Genomic DNA, 19,931 nt, shown 5'->3' with positions numbered 1-19,931 from the left:
CAGGGGTTTTAGCAGGAAGATGCTGCTTTATTTATGTATAGTTCCAAGTTCGGCATAGACTGTAGATTCCCTGCTGGGATTATGGTTTTTTACAATTGTATTTTCTTCTTCTGTGCCTTAGAGAAGCATTAACCTTTTCCTTTAGTGGAAACTCCCTAGACAAAGGTGGGCCTGGCAGAGGGACCCCCTTCTTAATAGCTTGCACTTGGGAGCTAGGGGTTTGTTACTTTAAAAGGTTCATGGTGAGCTGCTAATAAAATGAATGTTAAAGACCTTACACTGCTTAATCTCATTATTTTTACCACTGGAAATCACACACAGGGGCCAGGGCAGTAGCTCATATACAAAGGAAGGATCTTCCTGCCCACCTTGGGAGAGGAAGAAGCAGCCGAGCTAACATCACCCAGCCCCATACTGCTCTGGCTCTCGTAAGAAAGAGTGGTAGGGGGGTTGATCAGCTGAGAGGCAAGCTTCCTGGCCCTCTCCCACAGCTGATCAAGCCCCTCCCCCTCCAGTTTGCATAAGGAATATTTGTGCTGATGCTGCTCAGAGCACATATATGAACCACAATTAAACAAGCATCAAGGAGAGTCACGACAGCCATTGAGGACAGTAAAGGTAGAATGCCAGTGCTTTAATAATACCTGAACATCTAGGTAGTGTAAATTTGTCAGCGCCAGTAACGGTGAAAGTCAGCAATGCTTTGGGTAAACCTGGATCTGCTTTGAGCAAAACAAACTGTAAATACCGGTGTCCTTCCTTGAACTTCATTACATGTAATAAGAAGCATGTCTAGAACTGTTAAGCCAGTTTTGCTCTCTAGTAACTGAAAGACTAAACGTGTGTTTTTTTTAAAAAAAACGCATCTGAATAAAGAGGGAAAATCTGCAGTGAGGTTGGGCTTAGGAGGCAGAGCAAGAACCAAGTTAACAGTGCTTACTTCAGATGCTTGTGATGAACAGAATTTGCATGAAGCTTTATGATTTCAGAGTTCAAAAAAAAGACATTTCTGCCACTCACTAAGCCTCAGATTCGGTTTCTTCTAGGATGATGGCCGTCGTGTGGTACAATGCTTTAGCCTGTCAAGATAGAAACTTCAATGAAACAAAAGTCCCTCATCTGCCATCTCTACTTCCTTCCCCCTCATTTTGAGAAATCGTTTCATTTTGTGCTTGCACCTCTACTTTCCAAAAGGAACCCCACACCAACTAAAAAAATAATTTTAAGTGAGACCCAGATGGAGCCTTCGTTTACTAGAGCTTGGTGTTCCTTGTGCCAGTATTTTTTAAAAAAACAAAAAAAAATGCAGTAGTCAAAAGCCTTGTAGTTAACTTGTTTTCCCATATGGCGGTCTTTCTCCTGCTTCAAAAGCAACGCTGTCCTGTGGTTCAGCTACACAGGTTGGCAGTAGCACCTCCAGGGAACCACGTGCAGGACCAGTGGGTTTAGTTCCAGATAAAGGACTCCTCACTATGCTCTTTTCCTGCAGGCCAGAGATGTGCCCTATCCCCAAGCATACAGCATGAAAGGGGATGCTGCAGAACAGGCTTTCTGCCTTAATCCCATGAGTTGCTGCCTTCTAGCAGCAGAACATACCTCTTTGCAGCATACCAGTCAGTGCCTTGGGGTAGCTAGAAATTCACTTGATTTTAACCTCTAGAAATAAGTTCTGCCAAGAGCCCTGAACGACTGGTTGTAGAAAGAGCAGGTGTATTGCACTAGGGGAATGCCACAAAACAGAAATAAGACTAATTTCAGGCCGTAGAATACTGCTAAACCCTAGTAAGATTCGGATCTCCCAACTGTGCTGTGTCTGTTTCTGTAAACTTGGTTACGGCCCAAAATGTGCAAAGCTAAAAATTACATCTGGATCTTTTAACTTAAGAGGCGACGACCAGGGATATTACCTGCTTTAATTCAAACCAAATCGTTTTGGGATCTGCTGCTGAGCCGTAGTTAATTTCCAGGCCAGGAAGCCCAGATTCATTCATGGGGCGCAAAGTCCGCATCCTCTGTATCGTCGCCAGTGGAATGAGGCTGTGAAGGTTCTGGGTGAAGGGAGGGAAACTGCCGTTAGGACACGTATATTGCAGTGGAGGATCAAAAGCACAGCATGACTATTAAGAACACCTTCTGGATCAGGTCAGTGACTCATCTCATGGCAGCGTCCTGTTCTCATAAGTAGCCAATCATATGAGAAGTTAATTCCTGTTATTTTGTCCACACGAGCTTTCGCAGAATTTAATGCATGTTTCAAATTGCCTTTTAGGAGTCCTAATTCAACAGCAGTCCTCTGAACTGAGCAAATATTCATAGCAGAGTCTCCCTCCCCCTGAAACTGCCTTTTCAGGGACATTCTTTTCTCAAAATGTAAACCACTCTATACACCCATTTCATGATATTCCATAATGCAGCTGCAGGAATAGTAAAAAAAAAGAACAACTTGAAAATTTTGTGGAAATTACTCTGTTCCATCATTCTCCACAATTATTCTTTATTGAAATTATTGTAAGTACTATTAAAATAATAAGGTTAATTCAGATTCTGTACGAAGCCTGCCAAAGCACACTTGGGTAAGGCTCACTGTGGGTAGCTATGACATTTACATGCTGATTACTATATTCAGCCCAATCACATGGAAACTCACTGATTTGTTTAAAAACGAGGATTATTGTGACATCTTGAAAGCTGAAGAAGTTAAAGAAGCTTTCATGGACCAGAGCCCACGTTATGAGATACATAAAGGGTTCTTACTGTTAAGTTTATGAAACAGATGAACATTTCAGAAAAGTTAAACTAGATGCAACTGTATGAATTTTCTTTTTTTGTGTGCAGACCCAGGAAGCAAAGGGCTATGCTCCCTTATTTTGAGGCCCCAACCCATGTTGGTCCACCACACTTGTGATTTATAGTTGAAACCAATGTGAGTTTTCCTCTTAATGCATTAATGCCTCCCTGAACCAGGTAAGGATAGCAGATGGGGGGCGGGGGGTGAGGATTAAAGCCCCCGGCATGGTCCTGATCTGGATTAGGCACCCTGCACTTGCTACTTACTCTAAAGTAAGCTGCTAATACTCCAGGGATTTCTACTAAAGCCATACCTGGGTCTTCCCATTCACTACAATGATGTGTTCCTCATTCACTCCTACAAAGCAAGGCGTGGGGATCCCAAGTGTACTGATCTTCTCCACAGTGTAAACGTTGTAGCCAAAAAGCGGCAGCTGGATCACGTGCTCTGGGACAAGAGAAGGAAGCGGTCTTGATGTCAAACCCCACAGGCCAAGCCAAACCACTGTATTGCTGCTGCTGACTTTCTAGTAGCAGTGGGGTTGCCCCATCTCCTGAAAAGAATATGGCTAAAAGGCAAGACTATTGTGCCGTGCCTGGTATTCCCAAGGCTGCCACAGCCAGAGGGCACAACTACCCTGGCATATCCAAAAACTACAGAAGCAGTGATTTGTCACATTATTGATAATGCAGTACAGTTCTACAGTCACACACAGTGGCTTATATCCAATATAGAACACAAGTCCCTTGTTCTGTTAGCATAGGATTTAGCTCCCACCCCACCCCATCTCTTCTGGGGAAGGTACGGGACGAAAATACCATTGCGCAAGGGTAAATCTAATGGGATGAATGCATTGGATGCCACCTATTTTCAGTATTTGGAAGTTATAGTGCAGCTGAGGCAGCAAAAAAGGCTGTTTGCAAAGTGTCGACAGCGGGGACCACATTTCTACATTCAGCTGGAAGGATCCTGCAGATGGTGATCATGGTTTTGAAGGATTGGGCATTCTTTGTAGATAAGAGATGCTTTTCGTGTTGGGTTTTGCTGACACCAAGAGTCCCGCTACATAAAAACGTGAACATTTTGCATTCACATTTTGCCTACCCTACAGACCAGTGTCCTGATCAGAATTATTGTGTGTTTCAAAAAAGGCTATTGATGGGACCAGAAGAGTGATAATCCACAGATTTACAAAAATATCCTTGGAATTACTTGAACAGTAATAAAGGAGAACTAAGAACAAGCTGTGACCATCCTCCTATAGGAACCTAGAGGTGATCTTGCTGTACCAAAGGAAAAGCAAAAGTCACAGGCACTAAGACATACTATAAATAAATGCCTCAATCCATTTTACCGCTATAATTTGTAGATGCTTACCCTTAAGAGAAAGCACGTTTTGCAATATGTGTGCATTTTCCCTCAAGTAATCTACATGTACATAAAAGAAAAAAGCCAGACTCAGGGAAGATCTCACTGAAAGTCAAGCACTGGGTAACGTGGGAATCAGTAACGTACTTCATAACAATTAGGTTGAAGAATGAAATAAGATAACCCCATGTAAATTGCCTTGAGTTCTTTGGAGAATGCAAAATAAACATGTCAGTATGCTCCTGAATTCCATGCCTTGATGTTTGGGAGGAATACCATGTGGCAACAGGAAACTGGCAGAAAGTTTGGGATTACAGAATAAGATCATACCAGCTCCAACCGTATTGCCCACTTGAACTTACCAATGAAACTGATTTTTGCCTCCTGTCGCTCAAGTTGGTTCGTGGTTTTCAGCTGATAGGTGACAGAATTTTGAACAATCACTGGGTTGATGAGGCGTGCAACGTCATCAGGGATGTAACTTACTAGTTCCTCTCTATTTAGGTGATCAGAAAATAAAGGTATGGTTAGGACGCATAGCTGTGCTCCATGGAAAGAAATATTTGAACAACAATTCAAGAATACTACTACTTCCTCTTCCCCTCAGGCTGGGTTTAGTAGAAAGAACTCTGCTGCCACAGGGCCCAAGTAAGAAATATGCTTAACTTGGTTCTCGAACAGCTTAGTTGTTGAAGAAATCAGCTCCCGAACAGCGAAAACCCGGAAGTGTTTCAGTTTTCAAATGTTTTCTGGAAGCTGAACATCCAATGCGGCTTCCGCTTGAGTGCAGGAAGTTCCTGCAGCCAATTGGAAGCTGCGCCTTGGTTTTTAAACTGTTTCGGGAGTCGAACTGACTTCTGGAACGGATTACGTTCGAGAACCAATGTACCTCTGTACTCAGATTGTGTGAATGGTGCCTTCATTTAACGTTCAGTAGATTAATTAGAGGATGTGAGAGGAAATAAACTAGTAAGCGGGACCTCTTGCATCATTTCTCTCACCCCCAAGGTATATGGATCATGTAAATCAAGAATGGTGAACCTGCAGCCACCCAGATATTGCTAGTCTAAAATTCCTATCACCCCTCAGCTCTGGCCATACTGACTGGGACCAATGGGATCTGGTGCTTCAATATCTGGAAGGCCACTTGTTCACCACCCCTGAAGTAAACCATAATGGGGCTGAAATTTAGCATGCAAAAGTGGGTAAGAGTACAGAATCATCCACAACCTATAGTGAGTGACAGAACCTAGTCCCCTTATCACCAGGGCCAGCCCAAGATATTTCGCCACTTAAGGCAAAACAGAGAATGGTGTCCCTCCGCCATCACTGTCCTTCCTGCCTCCGCCGCCTGAGGCAACTGGAAGGGTGGGGGAAAAGGAGGCTAGAGAGGATCAGGTGGCAATAGTGGATCCACTCTTCCCAGGCAATGGCCACGAGCTACAAGCACAGGAGGTGGCAAACAGCACATTCCTCAGACATCTGGGTTCTAGCTGTCCCCAGCCAGCCGCCTGAGGCTAATGGGCAGACTGGCCCTGTTACCGCTTTCTTGGAACAGTTACCATTAGCAAACAAGTATGAGAGACATTTTACCTGCTCTGTCTCTAAACAACATTGGCTAAACCCCCAAAATGGCAGGGAGGAGTCACGTAGCTCTTCTGAGTGTGTGGACTAGGAGCGTGATAGTATGCACATGCTCTGAGGAAGACAAGAAGAACTGCTGGGGGGAGGGGGATGTGAATAATGAGGATCAGGCCAGGGCCCTCGTCTTGCCTATATTAAGGATGGTTGGACTTTGTGAATATATCTTCACCCTCCCTGAGTCTTCTTGACACACGTAGGGAAATGTCTCTGCCAAGCATCAGGTTCTGGCCTACACAAACCACCCAAGGCTACGAACAGGAGACTTACATGGAAGGGACTGATCCAGCTCCCTTGGCCCAGTGCTGGAGCAGAGACAAGGCACACACCAGCTTCTCTAGCTCCCTGGTGTGTGGCAGCAGCAGCTTCCCTTTCATATAATTCTGCAGCACCTAGGAACAACCAACAAGAGTGTTGGAGATTCATTCCCCGTGTCTGCAGTCATGGGATTGTTGTCTATCACATGACGGTGTATGTTTTCATTCCACAGTGTGGGAAGTGATGGAGACAGGATGTTTGTGTTACTGTGTTCTGTAAAGTGGGACTATTGTCCTTTGTTCTCTCTCTGTGCTGTCTGATGAGAAAGAGGATGGAGCCAAGTCAGAATGCTAATAAACTTAGATTAGCCAAAATGCTGTGCTACTGAAGTCTGTTACGCAAACTGCGAATACTCTGCGGATCCCTAAGCGTGCTAATGCCTTTTGGTATCAGTCACTGTGATGTTCAGGCAGAAGAAAGCTTTTGAAGATCCCGAACGACCAACCAGGAGGGAGAGAACATGCCAGTCGGGCATGTGTCTCTACCAGGTTCCTACACGAGAGTAGGATGCTCCTAACAAAGAGAGCATTGCATTGTACTTCACTCTTTGCCTACAATCCCTTGAGCAGGAACCAGCAGGGAAGCATTTTGCTGGTTGAACAACACAGTCCTATTAATGGTTATGTAACTCTAGATATTCAGCAAATTCTGGCGGCTGATGCCCTGAAAGTGTCCCAAACATCAAGCTAGGTCACAGCAAATTTAGCCTAATGGGAACAAGATGTCACCATACGCTCACAGGCAATGTGTGCGGCATCTTCAGAGGAATCCCCAGCCTTTTGCAAAGGGTTCCTTCAGACATCCTTTTTATTGTGCATTCATTGTGATTTCTGCTCATAATGGCATTGGAACGGTCATCTGCAGTTCTGATTTCAGCACTGTTTGTGCCTTCAAAAAATTTTGGGCAGACATGCAGCTTTGTTTGCCATTGAAATCCTGTAACTATGTATTTGTTTATAAAATTTACAGAATTTTACATAAATTTTACAGATTGCAGAAAAAACTCAAAGCGGTTTACAAAAAAAAAGATAACATTACCACTAAAAGATTTACAACTGTAATTTAAAACGCACAGAAGGAAGAAAGGCGCCTCTCCTTAAGCTTACCTGGTTGAAGTGAAGGTTAATATACATGTCATTCTCAAAGTGCAAGGGCGTCCTCCAGGTGATCCTGCAGAACTCCAGCTCTACCGAACTTCCCTCAAGCAAATAATCATGGATGTACTCAGTCTGGCGCAAGGGACGTACAATCTTACCTGCATGGCAAAACAAGAGACACAACCCTGCTCACCTGAACATCACCCCCACTTCTAAGTAAAGCAGAGAGAGCAGGATGTGGCGCTTCAAGTCATCCTCTCCCCCGTCAAATCAAAGGCACCTTATTCCCCAGGATTCAGCCCTAACGGCACAGTGTTGCACATTCCTGCACAAGGCGATTTCATGTGAAACGTACTGGTCAACAACGGCTACTACATCTCATTCATACAATCTGCACCTATGTCTCCATCTGTCCCCATTAGAACCTTGAAGGTTTTGGTGGTGTTTTTAAGATGAAAATAAAAGATCTAAATTCACTCTCATTTAGTGGTGCCATCATAGGAAGGATCTGGAAGCCCTCCATCAGTACAGCCTCAATAAGCCACCCCTTACCTTGGGCCAGCTACGCAGTCTGAGAAGTAATTCACACTGCCTCTCTCTCTCTGCATACTGGCATTCCTGGGCTGGTGGGCACTTGATGGTCTTAGGAGGGATGCGAGTCCACCCAGGTCATGCTAGTCAACAAACTACCCACGCAAATATCCCCATCTTGTCTTGATTAGGGTGCCATTTACTCATCTACCCTGCTCCTGCTGTTGGGCAGTCATCTTTAGTACATTTCATCATACAGTGGTGCCTCGCAAGACGAAATTAATCCGTTCCGCGAGTCTCTTCGTCTTGCGGTTTTTTCGTCTTGCGAAGCACGGCTATTAGCGGCGCTTAGCGGCTATTAACGGCTTAGCGGCTTTAAGAAAAAGGAAAAAAACTCGCAAGAACTCGCAAGACGTTTCGTCTTGCGAAGCAAGCCCATAGGGAAATTCGTCTTGCGGAACGACTCAAAAAACGGAAAACTCTTTCGTCTTGCGCGTTTTTCGTCTTGCGAGGCATTCGTCTTGCGAGGTACCACTGTATAAGAAAAGTATCCTGCAGCTGACCATTTGCCACTGCTATGGGGGCACTTTACCGTTATCTTTGTTGGCCAGGATGGCAAATTCCTGAATCTCTTCTGGCTCAGTGACCCCCATCTGCTCAGCGATTTCTTTCATGATGTCTGCAGCAACCTACAACCAAAATGGGAAAGGAATACTTTTAGCCCTTACCCTGCTACTGGCTGTCTAAAAGTAGCATCCTAGCCATTTGTAAGCAACTGGAAGGGCTTCCAAACACAAGGGAAAGACCTGTGCTGGCATAAGTTCCAGCCCCCCTCATTTAGTGATGGGAGGGAGGAGGGCTAGCGAGATTTTATAGTACAGTATAGTAGTACCTTGGGTTAAGTACTTAACTCGTTCCGGAGGTCCGTTCTTAACCTGAAATTGTTCTTAACCTGAAGCACCACTTTAGCTAATGGGGCCTCCCACTGCTGCCGCACCACCAGAGCACAATTTCTGTTCTCATCCTGAAGCAAAGTTCTTAACCTGAAGCACTATTTCTGGGTTAGCGGAGTCTGTAACCTGAAGCGTATGTAACCCGAGGTACCACTGTAGTTTTAATTCCATTGTGATGTGTTCAGCCACAAACAGAAAACAGTAAGTTTGGGAAGGGACAGGTGAGCTGCAAATCTGGCCAGCTTCCGAAAGATGATATGGCTCCTCTTGGATTCACATCAGTGGGAGAGAATGGAGGAAAGAGGGAGATGCTCAGTCTGCTCATCATAGGCCCCAGTGGCAAACTGATGCATGGTGAGCTCTATGCATACAGCAGGGCTTCTCAAGAGTACACTCTTGCACCTCTGGCAGCACCCTCCTTCCAAATTCAAAGATACTTTGCAAGCAGCCTCTGGGAGGACATGGGGAACTGCTGGAAAGAATGGGGGTTGTGTGGCAAGGCCCCGAACCCGCCCCTTTGTTGGAATAAAGACACTTGACACCAGTATTTTAGGTTAATGGGCTAAAAAAGGCCACAACTTTATTGGTTACAGAATGTGAGTGGTATTGGCTTAGGCATTGGAACCGAGCCGATTATACCTGACTCCTGCCCACCTGCAGGAAGTCTCAGAAGGGTTAACCACTGGTAGGGAGAGCCCTGTTGATGCAAACCAACTCAAGCTCCCCCAGGGTTACTGATAGGGGTCGTGCCATAGCCATAGCCCTCACCTGGGCTTCCGACAGGATCACGCCCCCCAGATTCCTTTAATGGAATACCCTCGAAATAGGAGGGGTAGGTGATGGCCTCTACCTCCCCTCCCCTCCAATCTAATACACCAATGCCTAACTACCACCAGAGCCAAACGGCTCGCCGCCAATACCCTCACACCTGCAACCAACTCCTAAAGCACGCCATGCCCCCCCCCCGGCTGCCCGGATTGGTTGGCCTGGGGGCGTGACACGGAGGGGACTCCCTATGATGCAGGGGCTAGCCACACCCCTGCGCACGGGGCGGGCTCGCGTCCAACCCCCAACTCCCATTTCCCTGGGAAGGGAAATGGCTAAATCACAGTGTACAGACGCAAGCCCTTATGATTCCCTTGAAAGTCATTGAGTTCATGAGATGAAGAATACAGGAAGCTGCCTTTGACCAAGACAGACTACTTCTCCAACTAGCCCAGGACGTATCTTCCATGACTGGCAGTGGCTCTCCAGGCAGAGGCCATCCACATTTCCAGCTACCTAATCTTTTTTAAAGGGATGTGGGTGGCGCTGTGGGTAAAACTACAGAGCCTAGGACTTGCCGATCAGGTCGGCAGTTCAAATCCCCGCAACAGGGTGAGCTCCCGTTGCTCGGTCTCGTCTCCTGCCAACCTAGCAGTTCAAAAGCATGTCAAAGTGCAAGTAGATAAATAGGTACCGCTCCTGCGGGAAGGTAAACGGCGTTTCCGTGCGCTGCTCTGGTTCGCCAGAAGCGGCTTAGTCATGCTGGCCACATGACCCGGAAGCTGTACGCTGGCTCCCTCGGCCAATAAAGTGAGATGAGCGCCGCAACCCCAAAGTCAGCCACGACTGGACCTAATGGTCAGGGGTCCCTTTACCTTTACCTTAATCTTTTTTAACGGGAGGTGACAGGGAATGAATCTGGAGACTGGGACTTTCTGTGTGCAATGCAGCTGCTCTAACACTGAACTATGCCCCCACCCCACCCCTGGAAATAAAAGAAAATAATAGCACAAGCGTAAGAGCCCTGGCTCAGATGGGTGATGAGACTGACCACAGGCCCCTGCAATAGAAAGAGGATGTTTCAATGGCAGAAGGTGCAGAACTGGCTCTCTTGATCTCTGTATCTAAATAGCATTTTAAAAAATGGGGTGACCTACTCTGGGTCACCTCGGTAAGGGGAGATGAAAATCAAAAGACAGAAATATTTCAAAAGTCAGTCTCATCGACCCAAAAATGGACATGGCCAGCATTGTCTGTTGGAATTCTGCCTGGGTCAGAGGAATGTGCCACAAGCATAGGCACCGGCAGATATTCCTGTCGACCTCCCCGCGTCTCCCAACCTCTGCTGATAAGCAGGCGAGGTCCGGCGATTCTTCTCAGATGTATGAGAGGAACACACCGTTCTTCCTCTCTCCCCTTTGGTGTCCCCAGGGAGGGGAAAGAAGCAGACAGAAAACTATTTACATCATTTATTTCTGCCTCTTACATCAGTACAGAGAATCATGTCTGCACTCAACAACAGCAAGAAGAAAACGCATCCCAAGTACATCCAGTACGGGTCATATGACACACACACACTGAGCTAACATCCGGTGCTCAGTACAGAATGGACTGCCCCTTTGTTCCCATGGCAACAGTCACAAACATCCTGTCTGGCTTTCCAGCCACAAGCAGCTGGCTGAGCTGCTAGAGCCTTTGCGTGCTGCAGCATTGGTGCTTTATGGTAACATACTCCCCCTAAAGTATCAATGTGTGCTGCGAGCAAAGCACAATCCCCCCACCCCATAACACTCTGATGAACACGCCAAAGAGGGACTCACCGTGAATGTCTTGATTTTCGTGTTGTATCTCATACCTCCAGGTAGGTTGACCGATATATGACGTGAGCCACGTCCCTTCTACCAATGGGAAAGGATTCAGGGTTTGAGAGAATCCAGTACAGACATCTTTGTCCCCTTCCCAGAGAGCAGGATCCAGGCAAATTTAATCACTATGAAACCCTACTGGGGCTTTCCATTACAGATTCCAGCATCTGCTTGACTCTCACAGTAAAATGAATAGGGCTTAAAAACCTGACCTGATTGTGACCTTTGGGGTTTTAATATCTTAAAGAACATAGCTTGAATGAATGAAGATATTTGCGTTACTTAAGCATGCTCTGGATTTTCAGCATGGATCAAACACATTGTGATTTCTGGGAGAGCAGCATAGCTGGATGGGGAAGATTCCCTTTGCATTTCCTATTGGCAGCTCTTATCTCTCTCAAATCCTGATTCAACCACATCCATCATCCCAAGAAATTCTGTCTGTTCCTCAGAACATCAATTGCTATCGCTAACACCTCTCCTCACAAATCCCATCCACAAAGGAAACTCAGTTCCCCTTTATAAACACACATGTAGGCTCACAACCTCCCAGTCAGACGCTAGTAACCCCTCACGAACAATCTCAACCAGTATATAATCGACTCCTCTTCTCCCTTGCTGAATATTGTCTCCTTCCCGTATATATCCACAGAGTTCCCGTTCATGCAGCACATAAAGCAAGGGCCGGCCCTCCCATTAACCAGAGTGAGGTGACTGCCTCACACAGCAGGGAGCACCATGCTGTAAGTACCACACAGCCTGTCCTTAAACTGTCCTTCTTCCCTCAAGTGTAGTGGGGGATACTGTTCCATTGCCAGTATGGAAATAAGATTCAACTGTTTGCCTCTTAAGTGTAATGTGTGCCTGTATGTACTATTTTGTCCATTGCCCCAGGCAGCAAAATGTCCAGGCACAGCCCTGCATCAAGGAAAGTCCACTCCACAGTTCCTGTACTGGCACATACCTCCTAGCCCCAAATATTTGCTGTCTCAGGGACTTGCCTTAGCAACCCAAATGGTAGAATACCCCCTTCAACACCCGACCTCCTGCAACCATATTTCACTCAGTTACCAGAAGCGCTTCAGTCTCCACACGGAACGGCAAGTGTCGACGGCCTCCGTACATGACCATTTTCCTCAGGTTGCTCTGGCAAATCCTGGCTATTTCTGTGGTTGAGAAAGGGCAAAGGGCTGAGCTTGTCACTCACGAGTCTTACGAGTGTTGCCTTACGACTACTACAAGCTAGAGAACTCTGCTCAGTTGGGATTCTGAATTTAGCCCCCGATTTGGTGTGAAAACTGGAGCCCCAACAACCCTTTAGGATATCCCTTGCCTTGTGACAATGAAGGGAAGTCCAAAGAACCACACGGGAGTGAGGCAGTCGGTGATACTGTGCCCAGCACTGGGAAGATCCCACCAAACCCCTCAGCTAAATTCAATGAAGCTTTTGAGTTGCTTCTTTCACAGCCAGCCTCATTAACTTATCACAGACCAAAGAAGGCCAATGGATTCTTTCCATACCTTTTAGGATGGTCCAAGTCCATTATAGTTGTTACGGCCTCCTACTCTAGCCCTTACCCACCCAATTTTCAATTGGGAAGGTAGTACCCTGAGGGTGATGGTTTTAAAAGAGGATTAGACACATTCATGGAGGAGAGGGCTATCATGGCGGCTATGCTATGCCTCCAGTTGGATTTAATAATACTTCCGAATACCAGTTGCTGGAAACCACTGGAAGGGAGAGTGTTCTTGTGCTCATATTCTGCTCCCTGGTTTCCACAGGCATCTGGTTGGCCACTATGAGTACTAGATGGTCCATTGTCCTGATCCAACAGACTATTCTTATGTTCATATCCCTACCAGCCGAGCCTCAAGGGCTGGGGCCTACTGCTCATATAATTTACTGAAGCAGAGTTCGGAGTTCCTGGCTATCATAACTTGAGGAGACATTGTGTAGACAACAGCCACATGTATGGAATCTTGTTGAATTATGGAATCCTGCAGGTGGTGTGACCTCAGTTCAAAGTCAGCAAAGTCCCTCCCAAGACCACCACTCCAGGAGTGAAGTAAGAGCCACTTCTTGCTCTCCCTCACGCTTCCCTTGGTGCTGAATGAAGCCAGCACATATGGCCCCAAGGGTGGGAGGCAGACGATACCTGTGCTGGAACTGGGGTCAGAGCTGGCCTGCTGCAAATATTTGGTGGCATATGGCATCAAAATGCTGGAAGGGAGGAAGTATCCAGTCAAGAGGCCCAGGAGCCTCCAGCCACGGAGACAGCTCTCTCTGCAGGACAGAGAAAAACATGGGGTATAGTTCCCTTGGGCAGAGCACAGAGCAGGATTAGACAAAAGACAACTTCTGGTGGGCTGCTAAGGATCCAGGAAGAAAGGAGGACTGAGGGGGAGAGAAAAGAGAAAAGTTGGAAGGGAAAGATGGGGAAATGAGAAGCTCCAAGGAGTGGGGGGAGGGGCGGATTATGTGTGTCTAAGGTACTCCATATGGGACGCGGGTGGCGCTGTGGGTTAAACCACAGAGCCTAGGACTTTCCAATCAGAAGGTCGGCAGTTCGAATCCCCGCAATGGAGTGAGCTCCCGTTGCTCGGTCCTTGTTCCTGCCAACCTAGCAGTTTGAAAGCATGTCAAAGTGCAAGTAGATAAATAGGTACCACTCCAGCAGGAAGGTAAACAGTGTTTCTGTGCACTGCTCTGGTTTGCCAGAAGCGGCTTAGTCATGCTGGCCACATGATCTGGAAGCTGTACGCCGGCTCCCTCGGCCAATAAAGCAAGATGAGTGCCGCAACCCCAGAGTCGGTCACGACTGGACCTAATGGTCAGGGGTCCCATTACCTTTAAGGTACTCCATGTACCTGCTCAGTTCATAAGAAATGCATCTTCCCTGAAGAAGAGCAAAGAGCCTGAAGTAGATGAACCCTGCAGCTGCTCCAAAGAAGTCACAGGTGTTTACAGCACAGGTGTTTACCAACACTTTAAGGTCCTTGACTTTCAAAGGCTATGATTCAATACAAAGATCCTAAGGGGCAATTACAGCCTCACAGCAGTGAGGCAGGCAGATGGAAGGCACAAAAGCCACTGTATCAACACATGGGGAGGTTATTGTTTTGTTTTGAGTGTGTATGTTGTGTTTTTTACTTGTGAACCACCCTGAGGTCTACAGATGGGCAGTTTGCAGTTTAATAAATAAATATGTTTAAGCCCTGACTTCAACATTACAATTCCCTTTATTCAAGCCCACAGCTACAGTCCTCAGAAGATGAAAATACAGTCCATGATTGACAGCGAGGAAGACAGCAGAGGGACGGGAGGATATACCATAGTCCCAACTTGATATCTGAGGCTAGACTGCTCTCTCACTGACTCCTCCCGTCACATGAATGGGATCAGTCCTGATTTATAACAGGCCATAAACGAGAGCTACATAACCCTGACATTTCTGTAGTGCAGCTGAATGGGCAGCCACAATGCCTGGGAACCTGGCAGGCTAGTGCTGAATTTGTGGAATCCTCAGTATTTGTGATCTTGTTTTCAATAAAAGCCCAAAGAGGGTTACAGAGAAAACCAACACTTTTCCATGAAAAGGGGACTCTTCAGATGTTGCTGGTCATGTTGACTTAGGCCAGTGATGTCCAAACTTTTTTTCAAAGAGGGCCACATTTGATGAAGTGAAGGGCTGGATTAAACCAACCGGCGGGCCATATTAGGCCCCTGAAATAGACTTTGGACATGCCTGACTTAGGCTGATGAGAGCTGGAGTTGTGCAAGTGTATTGCTACAGGTATAGAAGCCAGACAATATTTGGAAAGGACTCCCTGCACTTCTGGTTTAGAACATTTTCATTATTATTACTTTTTGAAGCTAGTGTGCTGTAGAAGCTAGGCTATGGTGCTTAGACCATGGGCCAGTCCCTATATCTCATACTGACTAACTAACTACACATGGCTGTTGTAAGGATAAAGTGGGGGGGACGGACGCCCAAGGACCCCAACTTGAGGTTCTTTGAAGAAAGGCGGGGTGAGGATTGCAAGATACATAAACAACTCCTTTAAAATCCAACACCCGGTTCATGCCCAGAGCCTCAGCGCTGGGGCTCATCAGTAATCCATTACTCAGATCTCTGCTTTTCTTCCACCACTCCAATTTGGCAAAAAAATTAAATAGATTGGAGCCAACAGCCAGTTAAATCAATGTAAAAAAATGCATCATTAGGGTTCACTCCCACCCACCCACCAAAAGATCTTGATTTTCTAATGATGAAATTTTCACTCAAATAACAGCTACATCTCCTCTTTTCTAGCAGAGGCTCCCTTACTTAACACTTCACACTGACATCCCAATTATCCCCACCCATGTTCCCCTATTCCTTCAATTTCAGAGCTCCCACTGCCCACAGACACACATGCAGAGGTACTTACTGACTGGGGTTCCGCGTGATCTGCTTGATGACCTGGCAGTAAACCTCGTCACACAGATTCTCCTTCTCTTTGCACAGCTGTACAAGGCAGGGAAGCATAAGAGGAAAAGCAGATACATTTCGGAACATCCGTAACTTACACAGAATAGAAAGACCTCCGTACTGCTTCCTGACTTATCATCTTGAATGGAATTGGGCAATGCAGGGGTCAACAGAGGGGGGTGATGGTTAATGAGGGCCTGTCTTTCTCAAGCTGATCCCTACTTGGCACCTCTTCCCCCAAGGCAGCCATCAGTGGGTTGGTAATATTACCCAACTCCTCCCAGGCAATCCCGCCCATCCACTGAGGTCAGTGAAGGAGGCTGTTCTGTGGGTCCCATGAAGTCGTGGTTGGTAGGAACACGGGAGGAAAGGGCCTTCTCTGATGCAGTGCAAAGGATGTGGGACTCACTGTCCCAGGAGATGCCTCTAGCTTGACTGGTCTAAGATGACGATGGTCAGAATAATTTTGCAGTGGTTTGGAGTCCAAAGATTTGATTGGGTTGTACTTAAGATAGCACCCCCTAAACCAGAATATTTGAAAATAATTTGGCTCAATAAGCACGTTGCATCTAAAACATGGGTAGGCAAACTAAGGCCTGGGGGCCGAATCCGGCCCAATTGCCTTCTAAATCTGGCCCGTGGACGGTCTGGGAATCAGCGTGTTTTTACATGAGTAGAATGTGTCCTTTTATTAAAAATGCATCTCTGGGTTATTTGTGGGGCATAGGAATTCATTATGTTTTTCAAAATATAGTCTGGCCCCCCACAAGATCTGAGGGACAGTGGACCGGCCCACGGCTGAAAAAGTTTGCTGACCCCTGATCTAAACGGTCCCTCCAACACTCACCTGCATTTGGTATCTTCCAGCTTTTCCTTCCCTTTCATCAGCAGGTATTTGGCCAGACATAAGAATTAAAAATCGCTTGCTGGATCAGGCCAATGGCCTATCTATTCCAGCATCCTGTTCTCTCAGTGCTCAACCAAATGCCTATGTGAAACCCACAAGCAGGACTTGAATGCAATGGCACTTTCCTGATTAGCTTATTTTATTTACTTTTTACTTTGCTCCCCGATGCTGTTCTGTTTCGGCTTCCCATATTGTGTATTTTAAATTGCTTTATCTCTGAGGGGTTGTTGTTTTTTTAATTAATGATGTAGGGGTCTCCCTGTTTGAAGCAGAAAGGCAGGATAAAAATCTCATTATCGACAGATTATTTACTTCCCATCCTTATAGGAGTCGAGCACTTAGGAGACATTGTGATCTTCCCTTCCCCAAACATTAGCCCATTCTGGTCGCCATCACCCACGCAAGCCCATCATAAAAAGAGCCACAAACCTGGAGGATTTCATAGACATAATCAACCTCATCTTTGCTCTTGAGGCCTGGCTGGTCTCCCATGAATCTCATCAGAGCTGCAAAACAGGAGCTAGCATTAATCTCTGCTCCTACTTCAGAACAGGAAAAGGAAAACAAAGGCACTGGGAATAGTGAAATTAAGAAAATTGTAGCCTCCGTTTCTGCCAATATTGACAAACCAAGGGGAAAGTCAAATGTCTGGATAATGGTTTCTCCCATTAGGGGAGAAGCAGAAATGCTCTCAGGCCATTCCCCTGGTGCCAGAACCGCATAAATGAGACCTATCCCAGAGCTCTGGAAACACAGCCACTGCCACCTCCCCCATTACCTAGCACAAGGAAAAACCACTTACTCAGAAAATTTTTCGTAGCCAGGTCATTCATCTTGCCATCAGAGTAGAACAGGAGTGATTCTTTGATTGGTTCCTGTGAGGTCAGAATACAAGCAGTCAAGAAGAGGCAAAGCCCAAGAAGGCAGCTGACACCCTCAGCGCAAAGTTCAAGTGGGTCTAGTAGAAGTGTGCACACTCTTAATAATAATTTATTATTTCGATCCCAGCCACTCTGGGTGGCTCCCAACAGAATATTAAAAACACGATAAAACATCAAACACAAAAAACTTCCCTAAACAGGGCTGCCTTCAGATGTCCTCTAAAAGTCAGATACAGTGGTACCTTGGGTTAAAAACTTAATTCGTTCCGGAGGTCTGTTCTCAACCTGAAACTGTTCTTAACCTGAGACACCACTTTAGCTAACGGGGCCTCCCACTGCCGCCGCGCTGCCACCATGCGATTTCTGTTCTCATCCTGAAGCAAAGTTCTTAACCTGAGGTACTATTTCTGGGTTAGCGGAGTCTGTAACCTGAAGCATCTGTAACCCAAGGTACCACTGTAGTTGTTTATTTCCTTGATCTCTGATGGGAGGGCATTCCCCAGGGCCAGTGCCAATACCGAGAAGGCCCTCTGCCTGGTGACCCATGTAACAAGCACCATCAGATACTTCAGCACTGACTTCCAAAAGGCAAGCTTTCAACTATCCACATTCCAAGTGATAAAGGAACTACCCAGAGATGACTCCCCTCTCCCTCTGATTTACCTTAGTATGCTGAACCATGAGAGCTGGGTCCTTCTGTTCAGCACTCATCCCCTTCCATCCCAGCCTAGCAGAGACAGAAGATTAGGGTATTACCCAGGAGAAAAAAGCATTCAAGAATCTGGTCTGACATATGCCCTACTCTCCAGCTGCTTTGCAGTCTAGCTTAGTGGCAAAGCACATGTGGGTTGCAGGTTCTATCCCTGGAATCTCCTAGATTTATTTGGTATCAGGTGACCCTGAAGGTCTGGAACAGGTGAATATAGAAGTGAGGAACCCTTTTCAGCCTGAGGGCCACATTCCCTTTTGGGCAACTTTCCAAGGGCCACATAATAATAATAATTTATTATTTATACCCCGCCCATCTGGCTGGGTTTCCCCAGCCACTCTGGGCGGCTTCCAACAGAACACTAAAATACAATAACCTATTAAACATTAAAAGCTTCCCTAAACATCACATGCCATTAGTGGATGAGACCGAAGGCAAAAGTGGGTGGAGCAATGAATGGAGGTTTTACAATTTTACAGCAAGCTAGGTTCTACACACACACACACACACACACACACACACACACAGCGCCCTCTGAATCCTTCATCCAATTTTTCTGAGTTCAACCACACATTTCAGCCAGGCAAAGACACTTGGGATGTGAAGCAGAGGCATATGGCCCAGGGAGAGCCTTGAGAATTGGTCCTGGAGTGCCAGTAACTTGCCCCCTCACAAGGCCTGAGGTTCCCTGCTCCAGGCATTGACAGTCTTTTGTTAGAAGGACAGAGACTGAAATGGTATAAAGCAGCTTTATCTGTTTCCAGGAGTGATTCATAAGCTGCAGTCCATGGACTACCAGCGGTCTGGGAAACAATGATAAAAAACAACAAGAGTGAGTTGAAGGTTCTTTGTTTGCTGTGGTGGAAACTTCACAGTTCCCCAGTCTACAATAATAAATGGATGGCATGAAGAGAAAAGAGAGCCCTTTCTAGGAAGAGGGTAGATGTTGCATAACTTAGATGCATATCAATTAATCAACGTCAGCCCTGGAAGTGGGGAATTCCAAAGTAACTCCAAATCCTTTCCTCTTGGTCTGGGCAACACTTGAGGTACATGTCAAGTCATGTGGATGAACTTCTCCCCTCTTAATATCCCATGATGCCCATACTTTCCTTTGAAGTGGTATGAAAGAAAATGTCAGACAGGTCCCACCCAGGGAAATTTTGTCATCAGAAAATGTAATGCTATCTTAGCACAACTCCTTTAGATCTTGGTACCCCCTCATCACAGTAACACAAATGCAGGCAAGTTAGAAAAGTTAGAAGAATTTTTAAACATGATTTTATTGACATGTGTGTGGAAATATACAAAAGGCAGATCAAATGCTATCTGTAAAATTTGATTATATTCCAAGAAAAATAATTTAAACCATATTTTATTTAGGTTTACTGAACTCACAAAAAAAATTCAGCACATCATTACAGCATAGCAAGAGGGATTTCAGTAAACGAAATGGAGCGAAGAAATAGAAACTGAATAGTAAAGAATTTGCACGATTCCTGGGATTTTGTTGAGAATTCTAGTAAGATGTGGCATGATAAATTCTACGGAATGCATCAAATTAAATATACACATTAGTATTTTAAGGGAATGTGCTCATGGCCTAGGACTTAGCAAAGGAAACGTAAACGAAACC

The 19,931-nt window shown here is 45.9% G+C and overlaps 1 protein-coding gene across 2 annotated transcripts in view; it reads right to left on the bottom strand.

Moving 5' to 3' along the window:
- Positions 1–608: 608 nt before the first annotated feature.
- MYO15B (myosin XVB) overlaps positions 609–19,931 on the bottom strand; it is an 88,596-nt gene continuing 69,273 nt past the window's right edge. For both annotated transcript variants that reach the window (XM_080993569.1, XM_080993568.1), the window contains 14 exons: positions 18,250–18,313; positions 17,508–17,580; positions 17,135–17,211; positions 15,758–15,834; positions 13,483–13,610; positions 12,398–12,492; positions 11,282–11,359; positions 8,336–8,432; positions 7,222–7,370; positions 6,068–6,189; positions 4,519–4,652; positions 3,102–3,235; positions 1,908–2,048; positions 609–1,079 (listed from right to left, as the gene is read on the bottom strand). In XM_080993569.1, the coding sequence (XP_080849695.1) occupies positions 1,020–1,079; positions 1,908–2,048; positions 3,102–3,235; positions 4,519–4,652; positions 6,068–6,189; positions 7,222–7,370; positions 8,336–8,432; positions 11,282–11,359; positions 12,398–12,492; positions 13,483–13,610; positions 15,758–15,834; positions 17,135–17,211; positions 17,508–17,580; positions 18,250–18,313 (1,429 nt within the window). In that variant the 3' untranslated portion in view covers positions 609–1,019. The remainder of the gene's footprint in view (positions 1,080–1,907; positions 2,049–3,101; positions 3,236–4,518; positions 4,653–6,067; positions 6,190–7,221; positions 7,371–8,335; positions 8,433–11,281; positions 11,360–12,397; positions 12,493–13,482; positions 13,611–15,757; positions 15,835–17,134; positions 17,212–17,507; positions 17,581–18,249; positions 18,314–19,931) is intronic.

Source organism: Podarcis pityusensis (genome assembly GCF_964106645.2).
Source record: "Podarcis pityusensis genome assembly, chromosome: 2".
NCBI lineage: Eukaryota > Metazoa > Chordata > Lepidosauria > Squamata > Lacertidae > Podarcis > Podarcis pityusensis.
This window is presented reverse-complemented; position numbering and strand designations above follow the sequence as displayed.